We start from the raw sequence: 19,867 nt of genomic DNA, 5'->3' as shown, positions 1-19,867 counted from the left end.
CGCAGCTTTGATAACCGTTTAAAGTCTACAAAGTTTGTGGGAAAGAGTAAATCCCACGTCCCTCACTGCGCTGTGCAGCCTCGAGTTTTGAGAATTCAAAGGGGAGCAGAAAAAACTCGTCGAAAGGACCGAAAGGAATAGCCTGCTCGAAATGAGTTTCGTTTGAATATTTATTTACTTGTTGTCATTTATATATTTCATGTCTGGTGTGCGTGAATTGGTATATGTATGTATGTTTCACTTGTTTTGCACCGTATGTAGCCAACCATGCCAATCATATGCTGAACAGTTAAAAAAAAAATTAAGAGTTGGAGTCATTGCTACAATGTCTGCTCATCTGTGTTTTATCATACGATAGGTAACACAAAAATACGCCGTAATATTTCATTGCTTCTACATACTATTAACATGCCCTCCCTTTGTTAATGCTACCCCCCCCCCCCTCCCTTTGGTGCTGCTGATCCTGCATAATGCATGGGCATAATATGACTTTGAAACCCCCCCGCCCACCTCCTACGCATTTCCCATGAATATGCTAAATTCCTCTTGATATGCACATTCTTTTGTCAAGGCTCTCTTCTTCTTCCACCTCCAACTCAGCTTATATATAAGCTCCTAGCTTGGCAGTGTTTCATTCTTCACCTGAAGACGGCTGCTTGCGTTGTAGCCGAAACGTCGTGAGAATTGTTTTATTATGTTTTATTTTTATTATTTTATTACTTCCCTTCTACGTGACTTTACCGAAAGAACCAAGAAGATTGGCAATGAGTTTGGATAACTTATTTGCGAGAGCATCAAGCTTCAGGCCGCCAACTGCTCCGGAATTTTCCAGGATCGTCCTCTTTTCAAGATAGCTGGCCTGAGAAATCTGCAAGTCTTCCCGGGGACGTTTAAGATTAGAAGTTCCAGTCTTTGTCCCGTACGTGTTCATGCATCTTATATCCATGATATGTCCCAGTTAGTTTGTACGTAATCACACTGCCGACGTTAAAGGCATTCATTCAAATATTGTTTGTGGTCGACTCATCCCACCATCAACAATCCACCAGGGTGGATAAATTAGGTACCATCCGGTCATCGTCTTTCATATGGCTGGACGAATAGGATGGTTGACCTGGCCAAAGGGAAGCACTTTCACCACTCGTTGCAGAAGTTTGTGGTTCTATTCCGACAGGCTGCCCTGGTTAATTCCGATGGTGTATTAAGCATAAAATACACACTGCCTGCTTCACAGTGTCGCAGCTGATCACAGCGATTAGGTACTACGCGCACGTATGACGGTATTACTGAGAGCGTGAAGGTAATGCTGAGAGTGCTGTACCGTCATGCCGAGTGAGTGTCGTGTTGAAGCGGGCGTGATGTGGTAATGCTAACCCGCGTCTTGTGTAGTAATACAGAGTGTTGTAGTAACAGAGTGAGCGTTGTGTAGCAACAGAGTCTTGTGTAGTAACACAGAGTCTTGTGTAGTAACACAGAGTGAGTGTTGTGTAGTAACAGAGTGAGTGTTGTGTAGTAACACAGAGTCTTGTGTAGTAACACAGAGTGAGTGTTGTGTAGTAACACAGAGTGAGTGTTGTGTAGTAACACAGAGTGAGTGTTGTGTAGTAACACAGAGTGAGTGTTGTGTAGTAACACAGAGTGAGTATTGTATAGTAACACAGAGTGAGTGTTGTGTAGTAACACAGAGTGAGTGTTGTGTAGTAACACAGAGTGAGTGTTGTGTAGTAACGCAGAGTGAGTGCTGTGTAGTAACACAGAGTGAGTGTTGTGTAGTAACGCAGAGTGGATTTGACACCTGATGACGATTGCTTGTGTTGCAGTCGAAACGTCGTGAGAATTTTTATTGTTTTATATTTATATTATTTTATATTTATATTATTTTATTATTTCCCTTCTACGTGACTTTACCGAAAGAACCAAGAATATAGAGTGAGTGTTGTGTAGTAACACAGAGTGAGTGCTGTGTAGTAACACAGAGCGAGTGCTGTGGTGTAATTCTCACCGTTGTGTTGTAGGAAAGGCCTGCGAGCGTAGCGAGTGGGGCGTCCTCCATTTCGCATGGAGCTGCTCCTGAACCAGGTAAAACCGCACCTTGTTTGCTACCCTACTTGGATCAACGGAGACATCATCTTCCCTAGCCAACTTGCGCTGGGAATGTTTTGTTGAACATCGATTTTCGTTTGCGCAATGTTTTATATTGCTCATGTTGGCGCAGTTGTGTTTGCCACGTTTGCTATTTGTTTATTTTAGTGTTTGTCGTTGCGGTAACCCACGTCACTTTTCTCGTACCTTGAGTTCTCACCTGCTTAAACAAAATTAACTTCATGCGTACGTCTGCATACACCTACGTATATCTGTATACACTTGCAAATACGTATGTATATGTTTAATACGTATGAATATACCCTCGTCATCTACATATATCTGTCTGCAGCGGAATATCCCCGCATATACCTAAATATTCCTACACGCATCAAAATACACTTAGATGCACCTACCTCCGTCTATGTAGATCTCACACTGCACCTTACCACATACCTGCAATGTACGCACACATACATGCCGCCTGCATACACCGCACCTTACTCCCCGCACACAAAAATCACAATATACCTACCCACACGCGACCGTGCCTTCATATGGGTGCCGGTGGAGGCGAGATGTTAACAACCTCGCTTGGTATACAGGAGGTCATGGGTTCGATCCTGACCCTGACGACTGTATATTTCGAGTTTGCATGTTCTCCCCGTGGTCGCGTGGATTTTTCTCTGGGCCCTCCGGTTTTTCCCTCCGCATTTAAAACATGCTCTAAATTTCCACATGATAAGCCACTTGTTTGAGCAATCTTTTGTGGCCAGGCTGCTCAGTGGGCCTTACGTGGTAAAATCTATATACTCGCATGCACTTTACATTTCATATCCATACTTGTTCATACACCGACCTGCACATACAATGTTGAAATCGGTAAACGCTCGTCTTTAATAACTGTAGCTCAATGGACAAATGTAATTTCCTTTCTGGCGATAAACGCCTCAATTTCCTTTCAGCCCTTTTATATTGTTGTTATCACGAAACGTACAAGTTGGATTTCTTAAATTGCCTCCTCCCACTGCGTTCACATGACTCTCTCTTGCCTCAGTTCACCGTCCACTGCCCACAGTCACCCTCGGATATCCTGCTTGTATATGTATGTACGTTGAACTTCTTTCGCACCGAATGTAACCAACCGCGATAATCGGAGGTGTGGGGGAAGGACAACAAAACTAAACACAAAAATCAGTTCTAAGGAAATTAGTTTTCAATCTAGATGATGATTTAAAAGTGCATATAACTCAAGTGGCTTCCTAATATCGGAAGGAAGAGCGTTCCAGACGGCCGCAGAAGTGCATCTGAAAGTGCGCGAGGCAGTGACCGTCTTTGTTCGATGGTTTGCCAAAAACCGCTGCCCTATCATCCTCCCCCCCCCCCCTCACGTATTGCCCTCCGTCCACCCCAATTTCAGCCCAGTCAGAGCGTTCGTTTCCGGAGCCACTCAGCGTCAGCCCCAGCGAGGACGAACAGGAGCCGCCCTCCGCGCCTAAAAGTTCCAGGTGCCACTGCCCACGACCATCGCAATCCATCCACTCTGTGCGTTCCAGAGAAACCCGTGCCAGGCAAGCTGTTGGGCAAGTGAAATGGCCAAGCAGGAGCACGTTTTGCCGTTTGTTGCAGAAGTTTGTGGCTCGAATTCCGGCAGGCCACCCTGGTTAACACTACGGGTGTATCAAGCATAAATACATGCAGTCCGCTTCACGGTGCAAGCCAAAGATCCCGTGACATTATTTGTAAGCGGTTAGTCTGTGTGCCGGAACCACGTCTAGAATGTACACATTTGAAATATACTCCCAAGTTACGTAATTGAAATTACTATCTTGAAAACAACACAGCAGAATTTTCCCCGATGGGCAAACTGTACCCATCTGTGAAACGTAGCACTTTCATGATATTCTTGCACTAAAACAATGCGGCACATTCGAAGCATGCTGATCATTTGATCGTGATGGTTTGATTTAACAGGGGTGCATGGATTGGTTTTATTAAGAGACCGGGTTGACCTGATGCAACGCTCGATGGAGTCAATTTGACAGCCTGATGTAAATCTCACGCAAGAGCCTGGGATGCAAAGCCAGAATTTTGACACGGTTGGCTCAGTTTGCTAACATGTGCACGGCACTAGCGATCCGGCCTCCGGTACAGACCATAGGCAATAAAAAAACTTTTGAGGGTGTGCATAGCGGCGTGATAGGGGAGCTGCTGTCACGGGAATGTGATCAGAGGTAGTAAGGCCGAGGAAACTAGCCATTTACTCCCTCCCCCACATGATGATTCAGTTAATCGTCACTCTTCCCAGTTCAATTCAAGAATGAAACATTTATTGTTCAGTTTTCACTGCCGAGTCTGTACCCTTTCGCCTTCCGTAGCTTTTGATTGCGCCATTAGACCAAATAGAACGCTTGCATACAATTTACATATGATTCGCATATATTGAAATGATATGCATATGCTTAGCCCATTTGTCGATCCGCTGCTGGATGAGGGCTTCCCTACATCGATGCGGGTCACAGGGCTGATTTCACCGGACCAGTCGGGTCGCATTTGGTAAAGTTCTGAAGGATTTTACAGCACGTCCCTCTGCTGTCCACCACTTAGCCATGCAGCAGTCTATGACAACTTAGCATGCGCAGTGCTCACCCACTCTCCAGGCTCAAACCTGCTTAGCTTCGGAGATCTGACGAGATCTGGCACAATTCTGCTGGTGATTTAGTGAAAATGCGATCGTCCGTAAAGGCGAAAGAGCTTTACGCGATTGCGTGAGCAAGCGAGAGCCCGGTCGCTTGAGCCCGGGTCTCAGAGTGTAGACGGCATTGAAGCACTCGCTGATCTCGAGTGCGTAACGGGTGGCCGTGCGGACGTTCTGCAGGTCCAGCGAGCTCAGCGACAGCGAGCACAGCTCAGACGCGTCGCCCGCACCGCCCATCCTCCGCCACGCCAACAAGGTACCGTCCCCTCCTCCTCTCCCCACGCAGACCCCTCCGCTCAGCTCACCTTCCACCTCCGCTCAGCTCACTTTCCCCTTCCTCTCAGCTCACCGATGAATCCTCGCCGAGACAAAGCCCAGGTTTTTTCCGTGCTCATCATACGGCGGGCTTTTTTTCATCGCTGCCAAGCTCGTACGTGTACAACCCCGTTGTCAGTCCACTGCTGGATAGGGATGATGTATACAAGTTGGGATCTAAAATTACAATTACGCGGTGTAATTAGAAATGAAAAATACCAATCTCACAGCCACTGTGCGTCCTCTAAATCACTGTTGCGGGTTTATTTTTTATTAACCAAATGCATGCAAGGTGCTTCTTCTTTCATAGCTGCACGCAATTATTTGCGCGCACTCTGCACAGTTCCACTAACGTGCGCTCGTCAATCCACCGCTGGATGGAGGGCCCCCCCCCCCCCCCATGCCAGGCAGGCCAAGGGGCTTATATGAGGATATTTCACCTCGCTGGTCAGCACCACCGGTTGGTGAAGGGATCATAGATGTACAGTACAACAAGATTTTTGGCTGCACTCCCCTCTGCTGCCTACAACGTAGTTCTGCGGAAAAGCTCCAACACCCGATGTCCACACGCTAGCAAGACTTATCCGTGCTTACATGGGGCTTCTGTGTTGACAACAGATGAGATGTGGCTGATGAGGTATTCTGCCAGTCATCTCAGTCAGGCAACCCATGGCACCTGGGTCTGTCCCGTGACCTCCTGGCAGCGGAGGCGTTCGACACTTCACGTGGCCTTACAGTGCACATTGCCTGGCACAAGCACCATGCTGACTTCACCGCCACTTAGTGGCGAATGGCGGTTGTTGTTTTTCGTGGTTCCGACCGGTGTCTACACAAAAACCTTTAGAGATGGCCGGATGGCTTGGACTACTCCCGTCGCATAAATATATAATTATGAATATCCCGTGGAAAAAAATTGTCCCTACAAATTGGAACATGGAATTTCGACTTCTGGGTCAGGATTTCATCCCCTCCTTCATTCCTGGTTGCATAACCTGTTTCCTCACTCGTGACAGATTAAATTAAAGTCTCGCTGGGGTCACGTGGTTGAAACTGCTTTACACAGGGCCCACTGCTCAATCCACCCAAGCCCATGTGTTTATTTGGATTTAGTAAGATTTTTTTCTTCTGAATGAGCTGCTTACGTTTACAGTCAACTTTTGTTTATACGGGGTGGGGGGGAGGGGTAATTGGAAAGAGTGGGTGGTGGCCCAGATAAAATGACCGTGGATAAGACAAAGCACATGTAAATCAGGCTATACAAATGTCTGTATTACTCACCCACAAAGACTGTGTGCGAATAGATAGATTGTGCCATATGTTTTCATGGCTTTTGAAAGTAATCAAGTTTTACTTGCCGATGTGTTTGCTGTCACGTGTGCACTCAGTCATGGACCCTCTACGAGTGAGGAGCAGCTCATATTCAAAACAGCATGTGTACAAAAATCCTTCTTTTGTATTTTGTGTAAGCTCTGTTAATCCATAACACAGATTATAATCTGTGGGCAGATTATAATCTGAATCTATCTGTTGGGTTTCCTACCATCTGTGATTATAATCTGATTATAATCTGCCCACAGATAATCTAGAGTTAACTGTACATGGCTGTCTTGTACAACATAATTACATGCTATAATGTTAGCGGCTATATTAAATTCAAATTATTATTGTAGGAACGAGTAACCTTTTTTTAATTATGACTCTTTTGTGTGATTTGCTTGCATTTCCTTTACTTTGCACTACTATCGTGTTTTCGTATTTTTGTTGTTGTAACTTTCTGACCCGCCCCGACTGGACATCTGTGAAAAAAAGCTTCATAGCTCATCAGATTCCTATAAGTAAAGATTCCTGATTTAAGATTTTTTTTTTTTTTACAATTTTGGGGTTTTAGTAGCATCAACATGCATAAGTATTGCTATTTGATGTGCCGATATTATAGGGGTATATAAACAATGCCCTAAATTTACACAGGAAATCCTTACCACGTCTCAAGGCGTTTTCCATTGCCGTGGTTTCTTCCGTTAATGTTTGGCACATGGTAGGAAACCCAACACAGATAGATTCAAGAATCCAATGCTGTGTTGTTTATCTTGTTCATTTTGCAGCCCAAACCTACCACACCTGGCATGCACAGGCAGTCTCCCATGCAAGTACTAACCAAGCTCAACCCTGTGTAGCTTCTGAGATCTGACAAGACTGGGGTGCATTCATGCGGATTTGTGATCGTGGGCAGGAATTTTTGGACTCTGATAGTCCATTGAGATATTAAATAAAAACTCAACACCTTCAACACCTCCAACACCGATTAGCTCGGTTGGCTACGTAGACGTTCAACATACATACATTAAAAACTTGGCCGTAAAAGGCAAAACTATATAATAGGTGACGTTTCAGGCCAATGACCCTTATTTATTGAGATATGTCATTGGCAAAGTGAGCCCTGACCAAAAATATATAGACTATAAAAAAAGCACACATTTACACGTGCTCCCTTCCTGTGTGCCGCCACCCATCTAAGAACACACCGGTTGATGCGAATGATTGACGATTTGTACGGTTCTATTCACCGCGTCTGTTCAGCGTGAGGTTTGACCTAACCACGGCTCGCGGAGGTGGACTAGTCCTGACTGCACTGTGACTCACAATGGAAGGATGGAGCATGGGTCTGGCCCTAGGGACTTGGGGGAAGAGTGAATTAAACAAGAGCGGGGAGGGAATTCGTATTGATCCCTGGGTCGATTCCTCATCATGCGTCTCTAATTGTGTTTATCTGTTGCTTGTGTCTTTTCTAGCGCTTGACGGAGAGTTTGGGTGCGCTACGCACAATGTGTACAGCATTACTACGGGGATGTTACAAGCTCTGTTGTGTAAACTTGCATAACAATGGTGGATATTGTCAGCGGTTTTTTTCCATTGTTTACTTATCTAAAGTAAGGAAAATGTTTTTCAATCTGGCCCGGGTTACTGTGGAGGTCAGATCACTCACTGAGCTGGCTGTACTAAGAGAGAGAGAGCCTGTGTTCTAATCTGTGGAGCCACCCATAATTAAACCATGTGTCTTGAGTTTTATGGTCTCGGCCTGCTGGCTGATGATTGCATGAAAACAACATCATTGGTTTTTATTTTTTCACAGTTCAATCTAGTAAAAAAAAATTGCAACTGTGAGAATTACAAAAAATTGTCATGCACTGAGCATCACTTGGAGAGCAGGGCTGCATTGAAAAGTACAGTGACCCGAGATTGAATAAGAGATCACTTTGACGGGATCTCAGAAGGAATGCCGGAATTGTCTCCTTTCACATGCTGTTCTCTTCTTGGTTCTTTCGGTAAAGTCACGTAGAATGGAAATAATAAAAATAAAACATTATAAAATAATTCTCACGACGTTTCGGCCACAACGCAAGTAGCCGTCCTCAGGTGGAGAACAGGTCTGTCGAGGAGACAGAGTCTGAATGACAGAGAATTAAAAAAAAAATTATTTTATTATTTCCATTCTACGTGACTTTACCAAAAGAACCAAGAAGATGAATCCCTGCAGTCACGAAAGCTTAAATCGACAAATAAAATAATTCTCACGACGTTTCGGCTACTCGGCTACTTGCGTTGTGGCCGAAACGTCGTGAGAATAATTTTATTATGTTTTATTTTTATTATTTTATTGTTTCCATTCTACGAGACTTGACCGAAAGAACCAAGAAGATGAATCCCTGCAGTCACGAAAGCTTTAAATTGAAATTTATGCTGTTCTCTGTTAAGGGGGGTGGGGCACGACTCCGCCAGAGTTTCAAATGGACATTGTAGGTCCCATCACACGATGCCAATAGCACAATCGTGAATAACACTGGGAGAGACGATAATTTAATATAAAAAGTGAATTTGAGAATTTAAAATGTGGATCAGATATGCAAGGCACCCAAAGTGCCGTACATTGGCATTTATACCATCAACTGACCTGCGTAGTTTGCAACGTGGTACCCAATGTGTCGTCTATTTTGATGATAGATGCACCACGTATTTATATGAATAACACTACATTTCGATTTAAAGCTTTCGTGACTGCAGGGATTCATCTTCTTGGTTCTTTCGGTAAAGTCACGTAGAATGTAAATAATAAAATAATAAAAATAAAACATAATAAAATAATTCTCAGACTGTCTTCTCGACAGACCTGTTCTCCACCTGAGGACGGCTGCTTGCGTTGTGGCCGAAACGTCGTGAGAAATATTTTATTATGTTTTATTATTTCCATTCTACGTGACTTTACCGAAAGAACCAAGAAGATGAATAACACTGTCCACCTTTACTACGACAGCTGATCCAAAGCCGTGGTCATGTACACAGGTAGAGTAATAGCGCATGTGACCCGCAGTCCCAGGGAAAATTAATATAGCGTAAGACAACGATGAATTAAATTAAATTACTTCAAATGCCATGCCATGACCCGGTGAATAACATGCTGTGCACAATCGATAGTTATTGCATATATGGGATATTTGAAGGTATTACAACCCTGTTGGTCAGACATTTCCAGTTATTTTTGAGCAGTGAATTAATCTGTTCAACTGTCCTTTTTTCCCAAGTTTATTCAAATTGATCTATATTTGCCATTCCTTGAAACGATGTATCCTTTCAGAACTCTCGCCCACCAGAGCAATGACTCACTCCCCCCCCCCCCCCGCATATTAGAGAACAGCCCATATAAGGAGATATGAGAGAACTACTTCTGGTATCCCTTCAAGTGACCTTTTTCATCAACACATACGGGGGACCGTTTTATAACACTCCCTGCCACAAAATAAATCTTCATCAAATGAACGTGAAAACCAAATTTTTATTTAATTGTATGGGGTTATTTGGTTACTGGGCTGAAACCAATCAACTCGCTGCACTTGAAAGCCCGGTCTAAACCAATTTAAAATCCAGGGATCTCAGTGGTGACCTCTTTTAAAATATATTCCCATTCAGGCCTCCCGCAGCGGGGCCATCAGAGGATTAGTGCCTAAGGTGACATCACAGAACTCGCATAAAGTCACTTCCTCTGGCCTAGATTATCCATTTCAGCAATAGACATGGTAGGTGCCTAGCAGTAAAGTCACGTAGAAGGGAAATAATAAAATACAATTCTCACGACGTTTCGGCAACAACGCAAGCAGCCGTCCTCAGGTGAAGAACAGGTCTGTCGGAAAGAGGATGGCTGCTTGCGTTGTGGCCGAAACGTCGTGAGAATTGTATTTTATTATGTTTTATTTTTATTATTTTATTATTTCCCTTCTACGTGACTTTACCGAAAGAACCAAGAAGATGAATCCCTGCAGTCACGAAAGCTTTAAATCGAAATTTAGGTGCCTAGCAATCAAATATTTTCATTTGTTCATTCTCAGAGCCAGATAAGCTAATTAAATGAAAACTTACATCTGATATAATCCGATGTTTTTTGTGTGCGTGTGAAGTCAGTATCTTCGTGTTTTCTTGCCATTGATCATTAGATTGTTATTCTGAACCACTTTTGTACATTATTAAAATATCTATGGATTTCGACGGTCAGTTAAGTAACTGCTTTCACGCTATAGTAGAGGATTGTATCATTAGCATACTGATTAATATTGAAATATATGCATGTTTTCGGTGTGTGGTGAGAATTGAGACCAACAGGGGCCCAAGTATAGAGCCCTGGGGAAGCCCCATTTGTGATTTCAGAACTAATTTGAAGTCACTTCCTCTGGCCTAGATTATCCATAAGAGGAACACACATTCTAGATGCCTGGCAATCTTCTTTTTTGTTAATTTATGGAAACAAATAACCGCCTGCCAGTGAGGTCGGACTTTAACCTTCACTAAATGCATCGGGACCTAGTCCGGAGGATTCTAGTTGTGTAGTGCCGCGGCATTCGATCCGCATTATCACAAGTCTTACTGGCATCTATAAAGATTTCTCCGCTAATCTGACCTTGGTCCATAGCACACTATATATATATCATACGTAACTTTCAGCAGGGTGGTTATTGCAGATTGCTTTGGGCGATAGCCGGACCTAAACTGATTTAGAAAGGAACACTTGAGTGTAGAAGTCCATTCTATTGTAATTTACAAACATCTTGAAGACTTTAGACAACACAGTGATATTGGCCGATAGTTAAACATTGTAAATTTCTCTCCAAATTTAAAACTGAGAATCACCTTTGCCAGTTTCCAGGCAGCTGTAAATATGTGTGAATTTAACAATTGATTCAGTAAATCAGGCAGTGGATAAGAGATTTGGAGCCGTGACATATTCCAGTTCAAGGTTATGTTTGATAGATTTAAATTCAAGGCTACTAGCAGCATAAGAGTAATATTTGTCTGGTGATGGCACGCAGTTTATGAAATAACCATTGAAACATTGTGAAATGGTTATTTGAATTACTAGGAGTAATTTACTGTTTTGTTTTGGCAAACTATTTCTAAGATATTAGTGTTCTGCACAGGATAAAGTGTATACTTTTTTGTTTTCAAACAATTTCCGGCAGTCAGTTAAGTTGGTTTCTAAATTTTACTCACAGTACGTGCCAAATGCTTCATGAATGGAATTGGCCCAACATCCAAAAGCTTTTTGTCTGAATCTGAGATTTGAACCCAAGATCTTTGTTTTGCCGGCTCGGTGCTCTCACTGAGCGGTGGTGCCACCACGATGTTAACTACCTTGCCTGGTCTACACGAGGTCGTGGGCTCGATCCCGACCCTGACGCCTGTATATTTGGAGTTTGCATGTATCTCTCCCCACGGTCGTGTGGTTTTTCTCCGAGTCCCCCAGTTTTTCCTTCCACGTGTAGAATCGGCATTGCTTTTAGAGTATTTGGCAGCTTTATATTTCCACGTGATAAGCTACTTCATTGAGCTATCATTTGTGGCCAAGTCGCTTTGGAAAAAGAGCCAAGTAGCTCAGTGGGCCTTACCTGGTAAAATTTAAAATAGTTTATAGTACATCATATCAGCCCTGAGCCACCAGGGTAGCTTGACTTTGTCATTCATGAAGTCTCAAACTCGTGTTGGACAGACAAACCCGAACTACAAGATGAGCGACGTTAATTGTTCGTGTTGCTGTCTTCTTGTAAGGTTTGAGCTTCTTTCGCACCGCACGTAGCCAAACCTGCTAATCGGAGGTGCGGGGCGGGGGGGGAATCGGAGGTGCGTGGGGAAAGAAGAAGAAAATAGAGATGATGAGCGACTGAGAACAACATCGCAGCAGCCACAAAGTGTCATTTAGCTTAGGCCTGTGGCGCTTGATGAGCAAATCGCGAAATGTATTCGCGTTACAGATTTTCTTGCTGTGCATTTCACACCTGATGACGATTGCTTGTGTTGCAGTCGAAACGTCGTGAGAATTTTTATTGTTTTATATTCATATTGTTTTATTGTTTCCCTTCTACGTGACTTTACCGAAAGAACCACGAATATGAATCCCTGCAGTCACAAAGCTTTAAATCAAAACGTCACAGATTGTTTTATTTGTATTATTGTACGAGCGTGTCGTGCACGAGCCGATCGTCACGTCCGCCGCCGTCTGTCCTCCCTGACCGCCGTCGCGGCTGCTTGCAGGCCTACATGGAGGAGCTGGTACGGCTGCACCGCAGGCTCATGATGCTGCGTGAGAGGAGCACCCTACAGCAGGTAAATCCTCCGCTCGGTCCCCTCGTTCGTCGGCAATTAACCTGCAGATGCGGCGCCTTCAAGAGCTGCCGTCGTAATGGTCAGCACACTGGATGTGCGCCATGGTGGCTATGAGATGTTAACTACCTCGCCTGGTATTCAGGAGGATGTGGGTTCGATCCCGACCCTGACTCCTCTATATTTTTGTAGTTTGCATGTTTTCTCCGTGGTTGCGTGGATTATTTTCCGGGTCCTCCGGTTTATCCCTCAACATTTAGAATCGACATGCATTTAGGGTATTTGGCTGCTATGAATTTCCACGTGATAATTGAGCTATCTTTTGTGGCCAGGTCGCTTCTGAAAAAGAGCCGTATAGCTCAGTGTGGTGCGTGGTATAATAAACAATAGTTGAATAGTTTGAAATAGTTGAACGATCCGTGGGGTGACTTTCTGAAATCCCCCCCGACCCCGCCCAACTCTGCCCAGTATGAATGAGTTCACCACAGTTAGTCGATTGGCAAGCCACGTGCGGCGAGGTAAAGTGTGGGTTCGTCCACCTATCACGCCTGGTCAACGCAGAAGAGTAGACCAAATACCAGCGAGTTTGCTCGAGTGTGAGCACCCGCACGGCTAGACCTTAACGCTTTATGCAGCATCTTCGGTGTTTGTCGTTGGCCTCGACCCATCGGCTGTCGTCACTTGGAGTGGCGTGGCCTGCTTGGACACACTTTTCTTAACGGTCAATACGATGCCCATAGCCTGTTTGTTCTCAGCTCCGCGTGGTCGTCCGTCTGTCTAGCAGATGCCGACCCGAGTACAGAATTAGTGACAAAACTTATATAACAAAACCGGCAGTGGCAGTGTTAATGATGAAAGTGGGCGGATATTTTGTTTTGTGCTTGTATACAACCGCCAATACTCATTTGTTTGATACATTATGCGAAATCAGAATCATTAAACTGCAGGAATCCGATGAGCAATGAATCTCTTTTTCACGGATGTGAAGTAGTTTTAAACAGTCCGATCACTGCGGAGATTGAGCGGCGAGATCACCTGGAGCTAGATGGATTGTTGCATTGCGAGATTGTGAGAGACACCGATGACTTGGGGAAGTGTTCATCCACTAGTTGACAGAGCACGGCTGATGATGATGTTGACTGTGGGGAGTGTGAGGGTCGCGGTTAACGTGCGGCACTATGAACCCGGCAACCCGAGTTCGATTCCCGCTCACGGCCAACACCAATGACGATTATTTAAACCGATCACGGGCCTCCCCTAGGTCAACTCGGCCTCAAATGTGTTCCTGGTGTATGGTGTGTAAACATCACCACTGGGGAGACAAAGGTGGCCGGGCATGGTGTTGGCCACCCATCTCCTCGTGTGCTGTGCCAGCCTTCATAAGTGCTCGCTAACAGAACTTTCCCCAACAGTCTGATGAGGCTATACCGGCGATCTTTGTCTTTGCGTGGGGCGCCACAGGTGGTGAATCTCATCGAAGAGACGGGACACTTCCAGGTGACGAGCACCACCTTCGACTTCGACCTCTTCTCCCTCGACCAGGCCATCGTGCGCAAGCTGCAGAGCTACTTGGGTCCCACCGAGGCCGTGTGACCCTCGACCCCCCCACTCTGACCCCTCCCGCTCCCTCGCCCGCGTGAGGCCGCCCCGCGAGGTCACCGTTGCCTCTGTTCCACTGGGCAACCGAGCCAGCCCTGTCCGTGGCTCACGAGGCACCAGGTCATTTTTCCACTGCAGAATCCGAGCCGCGCATCTTGCGTCGCGTACAAGACACGCTTTGTAAATGCCGCCGTGACCTCGCAGCGTGTACCGGCTCACCTAACGCTGAACCTGGCCCCGCTTGGCCACCCCCCGAGCCTGATCCAGATGTCCCGAGGCTAGCGTGTCGCAGTTCGCTCATGGCTCGGTGCGCCAAATTGCCGGTGGAAAGCCTTCCCGTGCCGTGAGGGCCCCCCCCCCCCCCCGCGCGCTGGCTCGGCTCGGATGTGCCGCTGGAAATTGGGGTACAAATTACCACTCTTGGTTCCGGTTTTAGAAACGAATACAATTCTGCCTTTGGCTCTTGGGGTCTCAAACGGTGCGCGCAGGCGGTTTAATAGAACACTTGCAATGCTGGCGGGAGTTACTTCGTAGAAGCTGCTGCCACCAGATGGCAGCATGGGAGAGAGAGCGAGCGTTAGGATGTTAAGAATGCTACGAATAAGCAAGGGTGGAGCTGTGCACACGATACACTTCCACCGATGACCAAATCGATGTCGGGTTGAGCCTGGATCGTCGTGCTTGGGCGGGTGACCACCATGCACAACGGGTTGTTGTAGGCGTCTGCGTGGCTGCCCGACAGCGGTCTAAAAAGGGCAGTGCGGCAAAATGCGTCGAACTGTACTTTCGTGCTCTCGCCTCTACGCGCCGCCCGCCTTCTGCAAACGACGCTGGATCAGCGTCGTGAAGTATGACCAAATTGCCCCCAAGATCCGCACAATAACCGGCTGTTACACGCTGCTTCTCATGCTACCATCTGGTAGCAGAAGCTCTGGTGAAGTGACTTCTGCCAGCAGTATGTTGGTAATCGTGTGGATTTTTCTCTTGGTCTCCTCTCCAGTTTTTCCCTACAGATTTGCGAACGTGAGTTTAGAATATTTGGCTGCTATAAATTCCCACGTGATGACAAGCCACTTGGTTGAGCCATCATTTGTGGCCAGGTCGCTTCTGAACAATAGCTACACAGCTCAGTGGGCCTTGCCTGGTAACATAAGAGTATGTTTAGGTGAGTTAATAGCGGTCGCCTTCCAAATTGCCGGGTAGCCCGCAACGCGTCACCTGCGTGCGGGACGAGGTGAGGCGAAGAGTTTAATTTGCCATGTTGGCAGAAGCTCCTGCGAAGTAACTACCACCAGCATTGCAATGTTCACAGCGATCGCCCCCCCCTCCGTTTTTCCAGTCGCCCGGTCGCCTGCAACGCGTCACCTCCGTGCGGACAAGGTGATGGGGTGAAAAGTTTTTTTTTTATTTCCTCTTCAAAACCGGAGCCGGGCGGTGAGATGAGCCCCCTACGGGCTGGGGAGCTCTTATTTATTTAGTTTCGTTTTTTTTTTTGTCAACGATGTTTGTAGCCGTGTGTGTGCGTGCGTGCGTGCGGTTTGCACAGCCCGTGTCTGCATGCGGGGGCGAGGGGGGCGACATGTTCGTCAGCTATACCCTCGATCCCCCCCCACCTACCCCCCCCCCACCCCCCCCGGGTAAAAGTAAAGCGGGCCGCATTTATTTTCTGACGCGCGTGTCGAGCGGTCGGGTTCTTTTGATTTCAGCTGTAGCCGTGTTGTGTTTTCGCCGTTCAAAGAGAAAACTGAATCGTGTAGACTTATTTAAAGGGCTCTGTGCCAACGCTGCGGGCATGTGTTCCGAAAGGCACCCCCCCCACCACAACCCCCCCCCCCCGCACTGCCCTTGCCGCGGGGGGTACCGGTGAACGCCCAGTGAGTGGAGCACTGCACGCGCGCCCTTGTCCTGTGCAATACGGAGCAGACCTGTGTGCGAGACGGAGAGAGGCGCGCCGCCAGCCCCTTCCAAATCGAGCCCCAGAAACGAATCGCCGTCGCCCGTCCGCGTCTCCCGCAAAGTGCCCGAGTTGGCACTTTCGGCTGCGAACGAGGCTGCAGCGCATTTGACTCGCTTAGTTTCGGGAGGTGGTGGGTTTCAACGTAAATGCAGGGCGTGCCGCGCGTTCCGCTGATCGGAAAGCCCTCGCCGGCGCCCCGCGCGCCAAATTGAAAACGAAGCGAGCGCTCGCATGCATGGGCGGTGGAATTGGGTGGCAGTTACGTGTACTCCTGTGTGGGCTTTTGACGGTTGTGCCGTCGCAGCTCTGCGATGTGTTTCTTAGGCGAGTTCGACCAAGTGTTGTTCGTCGCGGTGTTCCGACTCTTTTTTTGGAACTGAAATGAAGAAGCTCTCCCGGCCGGTGAAGCAAAATGTCGGAAGTTTCGCGCGGTACAAACCGAAAACGCATCCGAGAGCTTAACGGCACGCCGGCGAAAGTCTACGCAGTTGTTTGTGAACTCAGATCTGTCCGTCGTGCTTGCAGCAGGGGGCGTTGCGCCGTTACAATGTCGTCCCCATCCACGCCATCCCCGCCGTGGGCAGGGATGGCCACAGGTAGGAAGCATAGTCGAGGCTGATCCTACAAAAGGTGTACATAGTTTAATTTATATCTGCTGAAGACGATGTTAAACAAAAACAAAACCCGAGGCACGCGTACGGCTGGGCGGTCCAGCTTGTCCGCGTAGCCGCGGGCTAAGCGTGGCCTCGCTGAGCTTTGCTGTCTGTTGCCGCAAGCGCATTGTGTTTTTGGGCAAACGGATCTGTTGTGCAGACGAGTTTATTTTTTTTGGTGTTTGGGAATTCTGGGGTTCCTGAGCGATTCTTGGCGGGGAATTCTAAGTTTCCCACAGAATGATGCGTTTTGTTATTTTGCTTTTCCACGTTTTTTTTGTTGTCTTCTCTTGGTTCGTTATTTTTACAACGTCTCAAAGTGAAACTTGTGTCACAGCTGAGAGTTACTAATGTTTGGTGTCGCGTATAAAGGTATCATTTCTGGGTTCAACGCTGTGTGCACGGGAGAAACCCTGACAACCCTCCTCGTGTTACGCCCTTACTGCAGACAATTAGGTGACTGGCTCATGTGAATTACTTTTAACTTAACTATGACAAATGGAAACTGCTCCACGCGTACCACGACAAAATAAGCAGAAAATCTCCATGAACAAATAGCCAATGGGCGGTGCGTCGTCTCCATTGGCTGCTGTGAATCCATGCCGCAACAAAGTCCACGTTCCTTTCACAAGGACCAGTCTCAAATTTGGCTATGATGGAATTACAATAGGGGCATCCCACTGTGTTATGATGCTCATAGGAGTGAGATCTAATGACGTCTTCTTCATCTTACTCATTAAGGATGTTTAATAATCACGCACACTTATCTACTCATCTGCTGTGATAAGCCGGGGGTCGAGTGGTGGTGCCGGGGGTCGAGTGGTGGTGCCGTGGCTCGCGTGCTACGCGATGGACCTGGCTACCTGCCACGGCTCTCATCAGTGGCATGACATTCTGGACCCCCACGTCACACTCGTCAATAACACTGTGGCCTTAAAAAAAAATAAAAAATATATAAAACTGCCAACGTTTCGGTAACGAGACGTGGCAGTGTTGAAATATTAAAAAATCTTAACTATTTTTATTTTTACCATGAGGCCAACTTTTTCATAAGCGACCTCGCCACAAACGAAGTGGCTTATGTCCAAATTTGGAGCAGCCAAATGCTCTTCAGCGCGTGTTTCTAAACGTGGAGGGGGAAACCCGGAGGACAAATCCACCCGACCACGGGGAGAACATGCAAACTCTTAAATATACAGCAGGCGTCAAACTCGCATGACATCAGGGCGAGGGAGTTAACATCTCGCCACTGCGGCCAGTCGCAGTGTTGTTGACGAGCGCGTCGAGATGATGTGTTGGTTGTGCGCCACTGCGTAGTTATACAAACCCCACGGACAGACACCATGTGAGGCTTCACCCAGCGGTGGACAAAGGACTCAACGTTTTACGATTAAGGAACACTTATCCGGACCGTGTGATTAAAAACAAAATTGCAATAAAAGTTTTGTTGCATTAAACAAGCCGGTCTCACAGCGGGGAAAACCGGGATAAAGGTTTATTATAGCCTCAAGGTATGCCTGAACAACTCTGAACTTAGTTTAAACGAGCTCAAATTATTCCGAAATTATTATTATCATAGCGGATTATGCCCAAAACGAAGAGCGTCACGAGGTACACACAACTTGGAAAACGAACGCAAATCCGGGGACAGGTCTGGCCCATAATGCAGTGGAGTTGCCCCAGCGCCGTTCATCCCGGTTGGCTACGCACAGTGCGAAAGAAGTTTCGGCGGACGTGTACGCCCTTCCATCCATCACCAGCACGGTGACACGTTGACAATGAAGGGGAGCACGAGAGGAAAACGTTGCGTTTCGTCCGGGTTGGCCGGAAAACGCGCGCGGGCGCTGCCGTGTTTGCGCGCGCCTGGCACGCGTCTCGCTGTTAGTGCCACACTTGACTTCCAGAGCGAAGTTGCATTATTTATATCCCCCCCCTCCCTCCCCCTGCCACTTACGGCTGTCAAGCAAAGAGAATTTCGCAAATAGATTGCCGCGATGAATCAACGTGGTATTGTAACGTCTCAACGGTTTTGCTTTTATTCCCACCCCTCTTTAATTTGATGCGCCCTTTGGCAACGCGGCAGGAGGTAAATCTCTTCATTACTTTATTCCATTTCACCTGTGCGTGGGTGCTACCGCTGTTCGCTGTACATTTTTTTTAATATCCCCTAAGAGGACGTACAGTAGATGTGCATGCGCCCAGGTGTTTTTTGCCGTCAATGCCACCATCAGTGTCGTGGCAAAAAAAAAAAATAGTGATTCCGTGTGCCATGACTCCTGCTAGGTACGTCTGCGCGTCCCTGTCACGATGGCACTTTATTTAACACCGGTTTTGCGTCTCTCCCTTAACCCCACGATGCCCACCACTGCCATCACCGCCGCCATCACATCATCGTCGCTGCCACCACCACCACCACCTCTCCTCCTCAGCCAAGACGCACGGTCTCTGCAGAGCATTCCAATCGTGTCCGTGCCGATCGGTCCATTTAAAACGCCGGTCAATTTCAGTTCTCGATTTGATCGTGTGAAATACGGAAAAGTTTAAAATAATGTAAAAGTGCAATTCTTTGACAATCCTTTGCGGTCGTTATTCCTACAGTTGTACAACCATTCGATTTAATTTTTTAAACAAAGTATATCTATATACACTAATGTATGTATGGAACATGCAGCGTCGTGTTGTTTATAAATGGTGGTATCACAGCATCCCCTTCCTGCGTTGTCTGCCTTGTTTGTGTTTTTGCCTGTTTGTCAATGGTGCCGCGTCGGTGTCACGATTCGAGACGAAAGATTTTCTATTCATGATTCTAAGAAAGTGGTCCAAAACAGCCTCTGTGTGGTGAGATTGTGAACAAGTGTGAATGGTGCACCTGGCAAAATGAGCTTCCATGATAAACTGGACTCCGATGATAAAATGGACTTC

At 46.7% G+C, this 19,867-nt stretch overlaps 1 protein-coding gene across 1 annotated transcript in view; it reads left to right on the top strand.

The window, feature by feature from the left end:
• Window positions 1-19,650, top strand: part of LOC144731509 (protein ENL-like) — a 48,141-nt gene extending 28,491 nt beyond the window's left edge. The window contains exons 7-11 of the mRNA XM_078612616.1: window positions 2,016-2,079; window positions 3,503-3,590; window positions 4,961-5,036; window positions 12,668-12,739; window positions 14,198-19,650. Coding sequence (XP_078468742.1) covers window positions 2,016-2,079; window positions 3,503-3,590; window positions 4,961-5,036; window positions 12,668-12,739; window positions 14,198-14,329 — 432 coding nt within the window. The 3' untranslated portion in view covers window positions 14,330-19,650. The remainder of the gene's footprint in view (window positions 1-2,015; window positions 2,080-3,502; window positions 3,591-4,960; window positions 5,037-12,667; window positions 12,740-14,197) is intronic.
• The last annotated feature ends 217 nt before the right edge of the window (window positions 19,651-19,867 follow it).

This window comes from Lampetra planeri, chromosome 39, assembly GCF_965212315.1.
Source record: "Lampetra planeri chromosome 39, kcLamPlan1.2.h2, whole genome shotgun sequence".
NCBI classification, from domain to species: domain Eukaryota; kingdom Metazoa; phylum Chordata; class Hyperoartia; order Petromyzontiformes; family Petromyzontidae; genus Lampetra; species Lampetra planeri.
The sequence above is the reverse complement of the archived record's forward strand: the minus strand, read 5'-3'. Positions and strand labels throughout refer to the sequence as shown.